The sequence below is a fragment of the Centropristis striata genome, chromosome 14, assembly GCF_030273125.1.
Source record: "Centropristis striata isolate RG_2023a ecotype Rhode Island chromosome 14, C.striata_1.0, whole genome shotgun sequence".
Classification (NCBI taxonomy): domain Eukaryota; kingdom Metazoa; phylum Chordata; class Actinopteri; order Perciformes; family Serranidae; genus Centropristis; species Centropristis striata.
In genome coordinates, this window is record NC_081530.1 from 18,458,357 (window position 1) to 18,467,232 (window position 8,876).

Genomic DNA, 8,876 nt, shown 5'->3' on the forward strand with positions numbered 1-8,876 from the left:
TTTGTTCCCCATCGACGAGAATATCTGCGTCTCTAACAGACAGTTGACATTTTATGGCCGGGGCCAAAGGCGGTCCTCTTAATCATGGAACCATTTGGTTTTTAATAAGTAAGTCTGATGGATCTCTAATGTCCCCTACAGTGTAAACCCTTAACTTAATGACAGGACGGTTAACAATTAGACCCAGTGCATGCTACTGTGCTTTACATACTGTTAAACAGATCGACACAGGACGGATTGCCACTGTGGGGACTGTAAAAGTTAATAACAGTGAGAACATTGACTCATTTCTTCTCATAACTTCTGTGTTTGGAGCTAAGATCAGAGCATGAAATGTGGCTTCTGTTACATAACGAAAGACTGAATCCAACTCACCCCAGGCACAAAGGTGAAGACGTTGTACTTCTGGTTTTTGATGGCGTTTTTTGGGTACTTCTCTTCACATTTCTCTGGGCAGCCGAGCCAAACCGTCCTGGCCTTCAGCTCCTTCTTCCTCCGACATATATGAGCCAGGCAGTCACAGCAGCTGACAAAGAAACACGTCAGTATGACCCAGTTTTAACACATTACACCAATACACCAACCACTAAATGTACAGTCAAAAATAATTAGACCACCCTTGTTTTCTTCAATTTCTTGTTCATTTTAATGCATGGGACAACTAACATTACATTTGTTTGGACAAATATAATGATAACAACAAAAATAGCTCACAAGAGTTTAATTTAAGAGCTGGTGGCCATTTTCCATGGTTTTCTTGATAATAACCAAACTCATTATCAAGAAAACCATGTACCTGTGTTAATGAGATATTTAAGGCTTCTTTTGACACCACTTTACAAAGAAGTCCCTTGCTTGCAGCACTTTAAATGATCTATAAAAAGGTTAGTCTCTCCAGTATCTCCTGAGGAGGGAAATCCCTTCTTAAAGCCGTGGGCATCAGGCACTTTTAAAGCTGAATATCTGGTAAACCTTCAGTACCACAGATGTTGCTTGTGTGCAGACAAACACACTATATAACAGAATATAATACATACAGTCATGGATTGGTTATTATCAAGAAAACCATGGAAAATGGCTAGATATCAGCTCTTAAATTAAACTCGTATGAGCTATTTTTGTTGTTATCATTATATTTGTCCAAACAAATGTAACTGTAGTTGTACCAGGCATTAAATGAACAATACTTAGAAGAAAACAAGTGTGGTCTAATCATTTTTTCCATGACTGTATTTGTCCTTGTTAGTTTAACTCAAGATGACCCTATCTAACATGCAAAGACAAGCCCTTTCCTATGTACCCATGTTATTATTTTGATATCATCAGATTTATTAGTGAGATGGATTGTAGATTAAAATTTACTTTTTAAAAAGTATTTGACTTTCTATTAACCTGCTAATGACTACATTGGGGCTTATCTAGCATATCTGACATCAAATGCAAACAGAGGTGTAGTGTGGGGGTAAATTACAATGAGAGCAGCTAGATGTGACCTAAACTGGCACCTGGGGGGGAAAGAGGGGAGAGTGTCAGTGTATACCGTCATGCTGATCGACTTGGCTTTTCCACTTTTTAAGCAAGTTGGCAAAACATGAAACTAAATAAATCAACTTTGGTAAAAAGTCTTGTTTGCATTGGCCTCGATGTTCTCTGTCTCTGTGCACTCTGAGTCCAGTTTCATAAGAGCGATTATTTGAGCAAATGAATGCTATTCAAATAATATGCCATTTGAACAGTCAGGGCTTATTCAGTGTGAATTATTTGTGTTTTATAATCCCACACTAAGCACACATAAAATTACTGGAAAGCATCAAACTGGTCAGCTGTGAAAAATCCGATTTGTTCATTAGTGGGGGGATGGGGAGGGGGGATCAATATGCAGCTTCAACTGGAGATGCACCACTAACAACAAAACGGCACAGAAAACCCAACACATATGAAATTCCTACATCGGTAAATGTTACTTTTTGGGCACTGAAGTGCTGCACAAACATTTGTTTATAAATATTACACTTTATTTTTCTGGCATAAACAAACACTCCTCTCTAAAAGGAGCATCTTTAGAGGGCAAAACCTGTCAAATTAATCATTAGCTGGATAAACCGCACCGTTCTGTTTGACCTGAAAATCTTTTTGGACTGATGGTGCGCATCGAGGAACTCGACCAAAAACATGCCCTTATCCTCTCTTTGCACTTCATGCACAACTACCGGTGCGTTGGAAATCCAAACTGATCATCACGGGCATACTTACTGACATTATACACTACACATACATTTACAGAATGACAAAACACGGACAACTTTCAGAGCAGTTAAAGGTCCAAATGAAAGTACAATAACTCTCACCAGGCAGTGAGTGAAATTAAAGTATTTATATCTGTGGCTTTCCTTGAAAGCTAAATGACCTTGCAACTATTGTTGGACAATAATTTACATACCTTTTACAATTACACTTGTATATACCGCCTTTATATTTAGAGATATGTTATAGATAAGCCGCAAAGTAGTGTAAAAATAATAATATGTTAATACTTATACTCAAAGCCAGAAAGTATGCAGCAGAGACAAAAAGCAGAAATAGAAACCTTCTTGAGACTATTATATAATTATTTGGGGAAAGTTTCTCATTATTTTGAGATACTAAAGAAATATTTTGAGATAAGCAATTATTAAAGTTTCTGATTATGAGTTAAAAGGTCATTATTTTGAGAAAGCTTTTCATCATATAAAGACACTAAGTCATTATTTCAAGATAAGTCAGAATCTAAAAATAAGTTTGTATCGTTTGAGAAGGTTATGTATTATTTTGAGAAACTATGCCATTTATTTGAGAAAGTATCTCATTATAATGACATGATGGCTAAGTTTTTAAGTCTTATTTCTTTCTTTTACTGGTAGAAATAGCCATATTTTCCATATGTTTGTTGAGAAATTGTTCCAACTTTTCTCCCAAGCAGAAGTATTTCTGAACTGAAGCAAGAAAAGAGGTGCAGCTACATGAGACCAGACTGTGATTCAAGCATAATTTCTTGGAGTCGTCACACACAGGTGACCAACACAAGTCATTAAGTCATAAGAAAACCTATAAAACGACAATAGTGTAGAAGTACCTTCCACAGAGGACTTTCCACCCTCCGAAGAGGAACCAGCCGAGGCCTCTCTGTCTCTGATTGACTCTGGCCCGGGGCAGCGTCTGGTAATCGCTCTCATCATTCTCAAAGCCCTCTTCCGACATCATCAGAGGCATCTCGTCCAAGTTAGAGGACTCATCTTCTATAGAGTATCTGTGAGGACAGAGTACAGTCAGAAATAAAGAAAATGAACATGGACTCGTGATAAAATTGTGTTTAGAAGGACCCAGTCTTTTGAATGAGGAATGATAACATGAAGTGAATGAAGACAACAAAACATACAAAAGATATTAATCAAATCATGATGATTTTTATGGTGTAAAAAAACTCCTAAGCTGACTCCACACTAATATTCAATTGTTATTGATAATATGGCAATATTTTTTTTATTTTATACAGGACATAGAAACAGTATAATAAGTTTGAATATAATGAATTAGGTCCTTTTAAGATTGTGCACTGATCAAGACATAAGGGATATGCTGAATTATTCGGGTTTTAGAAGTTTTTCGAGTTTGCGACACACAGCTTCTTGTCTGTTTGTTATTAGCTCTGTGCATTTCTATGGTTGTTGTGCACAAACCAACTAGCCGAAGGTTTGCAAGACTGTGGTAGAGATGTATGCCCAAAAGAAAATGCCACACTTCTGTTATGCTACTTTTAAACATGAAGGGCTTGGATATCGACAGGTTTTTGAGTATGCACAAATATTGCAATGGTAAATGTTAAAAGGGCTGCACTGCGTTTTTCTAGTCATAGTGACTACTCAAAGCACTTTAACACTTCACACACATTCATACACTGATGGCCTAGGCTACCCTACACAGTGTCACCTGTCACCATCAGTAAACCTTCATTCTCTGATGGCACAGCATCAGTTCAGTATCTTGCCCAGCATGTAGACTGCCATGTTCAGGGATTTAACCACCGACCTTCCGATCTACCATCTGAGCCAATGCCGACCTTTTCAAAAAAAGGTGGTTAAAGAAATTAAAGAGGGAGGCTGTGTTCACATGGTTGAACAAATTTGCCATCAGTAGAAAACTTGTGGAAAACGCGAAGAAGGAAAAATGCACAAGTATTTTTTTTCTCCAATGTGCAATATCTGTAAAATGCAAAGTACTCTCAGGAAAACAAACACAAAAATATATATTATTAACAAATGACAAATAGCAGAAATGTATGTATACAATGTGTATAGAATGTATGTATTTGTCTTATTTCTTATATTTTTATTCTGTCTTCTATATCTATGTCTGTATCTTGAGCTGCTGTGACAACTAAATTTTCACACTGCGGGATAAATTCAGTCATATCTTATCTTATTTTATCTTATCAGTTGCAGCATTTTAATCAGATTATACACTAAGGCACATAAACAGGAATATTAATGTAATATTCAACAGACAGGCTGTGGCCAAACTGTGGACATGTTGTAGTTGGTTGAGTTTCAAGATTTAAGTATGACAGAATGCTCCATATGGCACCAGATGTGCAAAATCTAGCAAAAGCAAAGATTAAAGCTAGTTAGCGCAGTTGGCTCAGCTCCTCCATCACTAAGTACTGGAGAGTACGTCTCCCATTCACATTATAAAGACACACTGGAAACACTCTGGAGAAGCACGTAATGTCTTATTCATGAGGCTCCTCTAAAGAATCAAGGCAGTCTGGAGCCTCACAAGAAAAAACATGGGCTCACAATGCTGGCTAAGTCACCATAAACCAAAGCTGGCTGTTCACTGACAAACACACAGGAAACATCCATACATTACACTGCAAAACTAGAGAAGCACTTAAAGTGAAGATGCAATTAACAAACTAATCCCAGTCATCAAACCACAACAAACTTGGAATGAAAAGGAAATATGCAGCTAAAACTGAAGACAGAATCTTGAATGAAAAGCTTTTTTTAATTACATTGATATTTAATTATATCTGTAAGTAAAAGTCTATCTATTACAACAGAGTTGTGATAGATAACCTGCTGTGAAACACAATGAGTGCTGGATGCCAAAGGGGATATCAGGTTTAATATGAGAGAAGCTGCTCTCTTGGTTACTGTGAAGTCGAGGCCATTTGCCATTGTGCTGGCAGGTAGCTGAGCATATACTAGTATTTACCATCTAAAAACACACAAACAACCATCTTCACACCTGCAATATTTCTGCATGCACAACCACATTCCCACTCAAGGCACCATAATGAGCTATCTGATGAATGTAATGATGCAGATTAGGGATGAGCGTTTGGAAGGAACCTGCCAACTCAATTATCTATAACGTTAAGGATCAATTAAACGGACGCTTTTATTTTGAAAGGAAGAAAAGAGACTTCCTGTCGATTGTAAAACTAACTCACGTGAGATTACACTGTAAAGATAACGTCAAGGAGTTCAATGTTTCATGTTTTAGACCCCAAAGAGGCATGAGGTTAGTTTTTACTGTAATCTTGGATATTCAAGTGTGTTTTCTGTTTAAATAAGTTTTGGATAAAATTAAACCTAGTAATTCATGCTAGCAAGGTTTGATACAGTAAGCTATTTTTGCTTAAAGTAATACTCTTGTATTTCTGTGTGTTTTATAATAGTTATTGCAACTTTCAGTTTGCACACTGTAGCTTTATCCAACTTAATTTTCAGCACATTGGCTTATTGACGTACGGCCGCAGAACTGAACACTTGGCTGTGTTTCAGTTCAGTGATACTGACACACAGTCAGAGATAAAATTAAAAAATAAACAGATTGATTAAAAATTCCACGTGTTCGTCCAAATTCTTAACGACCATTAATCGATCATCGATTAATTTATTCCCATCCCTAATGCAGATCAGTTTTACTGTGGTTTGTGGGGCAGACCTTTTGGTTTATTACAATAAATCCTGATGAAAACCTAAATTTAATAGGATATAAAGGAAGCTGCCTACTTCTCTACTGTCATAGTTGATCACACTGATTTAGCACAATCAACACCAAGACATCAATATTTACATCTGACACAATAGACAATGGAGGATCTTAATACCCAAATAATTATAATAAAAATAATAAAAACCCAAATGCTTGCCACATTTATGGAATATTATACCAAGTGCATTAGGTCCAGCATGTTTTTAAAATGCCTGACAGCTTACATTAGCAACAGCCACTTGTTGAATTTTTTTTTTTTTTAAAAACCTATACGAGCATACAGAAATAAAATCAGAGGCTGATTCTCCCTCATCATATCAGTTCTGTTGCTATTATTAAAGCCTGGTGTGAGAGTCTGAGAAGGTGATAACTGCAGGTGTTGAGACTTGCTGAATATTTGCTTATGAGTGTTTTCATGTTTTCTGCAAACAAGGTGTGAATTTGAAAAAAAGCTGAGGACTGATGATAAAAATAACACTGTGGTTTTAAATATACAAAGACCTCAGTGTGAGCTGATTCACAACACAACAAATGAACCAGAGTACATAATTTGTAGATGGAGGATAAACTGTAAACAAACTGCTTCTCACAGGTTTGTTATTGTGGCAAGGAGCTTAAACAGATAACACTTAAAAGCTGACATTTAATTCAGCTGCTTGCAAATGCACAACTCTTTAAAGGTTTCCACCCTTTCCAGGTTTCCAAAAAGAAAATATGATACATACAGAAAATGTATCTGGTATTCGCGTAGCGAATCTCTTTGGGAAGACTGCCCTAAAAAAGTACATCACAAATTTGAAAAACTCTTGTATGTAAGCAGGCTGGAAGGTCACTCTGATGTAAAGTGTGTAAGAGTGTCTTGTATGTACAAAAACCATGGACACGTGAACAAGCATGAAACTAGCAGCGGGATTATGAGCTTAAGATCAACCATCCACACTAGTTCTCACTGATACGGCCCTCCGGAGCTGCTCATCATGCAGAAGCTGCTGCTGCCTGACTTTTTGTTTCAGCTCAGAGCTCCTGCAACTTTAGGTTAAGAACCAGAGAGATAATGATGCCCTAGTAATTAAGAGGACTTTCACTCCTAAAACAGCTTATCTATCCTTGCACCATGTTAGCCAGTATGGACTGTGAAAAACACCCAAAGTAAGACTCTGTACAGCGATTACTCAGACAAGCGGATGCTTTGTGGTTTCTAAGTTCTTACATACATTCAGTATATCACTACATCATATGATAACACCTGAAATATGTTAAACCAGTTAAACCAAACCCTAATGATGTTTATAATAATCTTAGAAAGCATGAATAATCTGTAGTGCAACATACATCACAGATTCATGTACAACTATAATATTTATACACTTTATTTTGTGTAGCAAACATGTGCAGGGAACTTTTTCACATCTGACATTAGACTACGCAAAATATCAATATTATATCAATATTGTGAAATGAGAGTGGATATCATGTCAGATTTAGGATATTTATAAATATTTTGTAAAAGACCTTCAGTCAATCCTACAATTTCCTCCTGATGTCAATACAGGCATTTTGCTTATATTTTAAAACAACAGCAACTTGGACTAATGAGATTTTACCAGTTGAATAAACAACTTTAGCAAATGCAAAAAAACTTGTTGGATTCGATTCAAAACCTGCAAATCAACTCTTAAGTGTTCAACCTCAGCTACTATTCTGCCTGAGGCAACCAGCAACTTTTCATCCCTGTTGTGTGTTTTGTTTACACACTGTTGGGAGTTGCCAACAGCGCGCATTTATAAATAACAATGGTGTTTCTTGCCATTGAACACCCACATCTGATTACATAATAATTCAACTCTAAATCCAGTGGAAACGTGGGCTGGTTTGTAAAATCGTTTGCTGGCTCATCGTGCAGCACAGGCATTGTTGCCAACAATTGCCTCCTGTGTTGGTGTAAAAAGCTTTATTAGTGTGGCTTTACCAGCTTCAGGACCACTGTTCTGTAGCTGACCCAGCACTGGGGAGGTCAGACTTATTCCCTACAGGCCCAATTAACTGTCACATGAATCTTACGACTGAAAGCAACAGTAGGGAAGAGAGAGAGGTGTTATGTGTATCTTATAATCTAAATTTAAATGTGAGATAAATCACAATTCAAAACAGAGCTGCTTTTACGCAAAGTCAGTGGTGTTGGACACATTCTGGGGCTATAAAGTAAACATATTCACTTGTAAACAATCTACTACTTGGTCTAAAAGTACCTGTTCATGCGACTAGTTCACTTCCTGTCCATTCCTGACCCTGAGGGCTTTATTAGCTCATCCTCGTCCAGTCTGAAAAATGAACAAGCTGGTGAATGAGGACTACAGTTTGCAGCAAGACTTTTACAACATGTGACTAACTTGGTTAGCAGAGAGAAGCCGTCATGTGACTTTAAATTAAACGTCAGGAGCGGTCAACATATATCCGTCACGTACTTACTAAGAGGTTATGGGAGGTTTGTGTTGGACAAGTAAAGGGAGATTAAACATCAGAGGGGTTTTAGCTTGATGGATGATGTTGTGAACAAATCAAACAGCTGTCAAATAAAAATAAAATGCGAAGCAGCAGCGGTGCTAGCAAAACAAGCTAACAGCCACGACTCGGACACAAACACGCAGCCCGGGAACAAGCGGGGCAGCGACATGTCAACATTCAAGACAAACGGCCGTTTCTTTGGTCTGCGACCGGAGAAAAAGCCCAGCTAGCGCCCCCATACCTTGAAAGTCTGGCTGAGTTGTAATACGGGATTCTCTTCGAGTTCTTCCGTACCGGATTTAACGGGATGCTGTCAGCCATCTTGGCTGGGC

The 8,876-nt window shown here is 37.6% G+C and overlaps 1 protein-coding gene across 3 annotated transcripts in view; it reads right to left on the minus strand.

Annotated features, from left to right (window-relative positions):
- The window catches only part of atp9b (ATPase phospholipid transporting 9B), a 57,644-nt gene extending 48,768 nt beyond the window's left edge, over nucleotides 1-8,876 (minus strand). For 2 of the 3 annotated variants that reach the window (XM_059349526.1, XM_059349525.1), the window contains exons 1-3: nucleotides 8,786-8,876; nucleotides 3,113-3,286; nucleotides 376-526 (exon numbers count right to left, since the gene is read on the minus strand). In XM_059349526.1, coding sequence (XP_059205509.1) covers nucleotides 376-526; nucleotides 3,113-3,286; nucleotides 8,786-8,865 — 405 coding nt within the window. In that variant the 5' untranslated portion in view covers nucleotides 8,866-8,876. Of the gene's footprint in view, nucleotides 1-375; nucleotides 527-3,112; nucleotides 3,287-8,288; nucleotides 8,361-8,785 lie in introns of all 3 variants that reach the window. The other variant, XM_059349527.1, reaches the window with a different exon arrangement.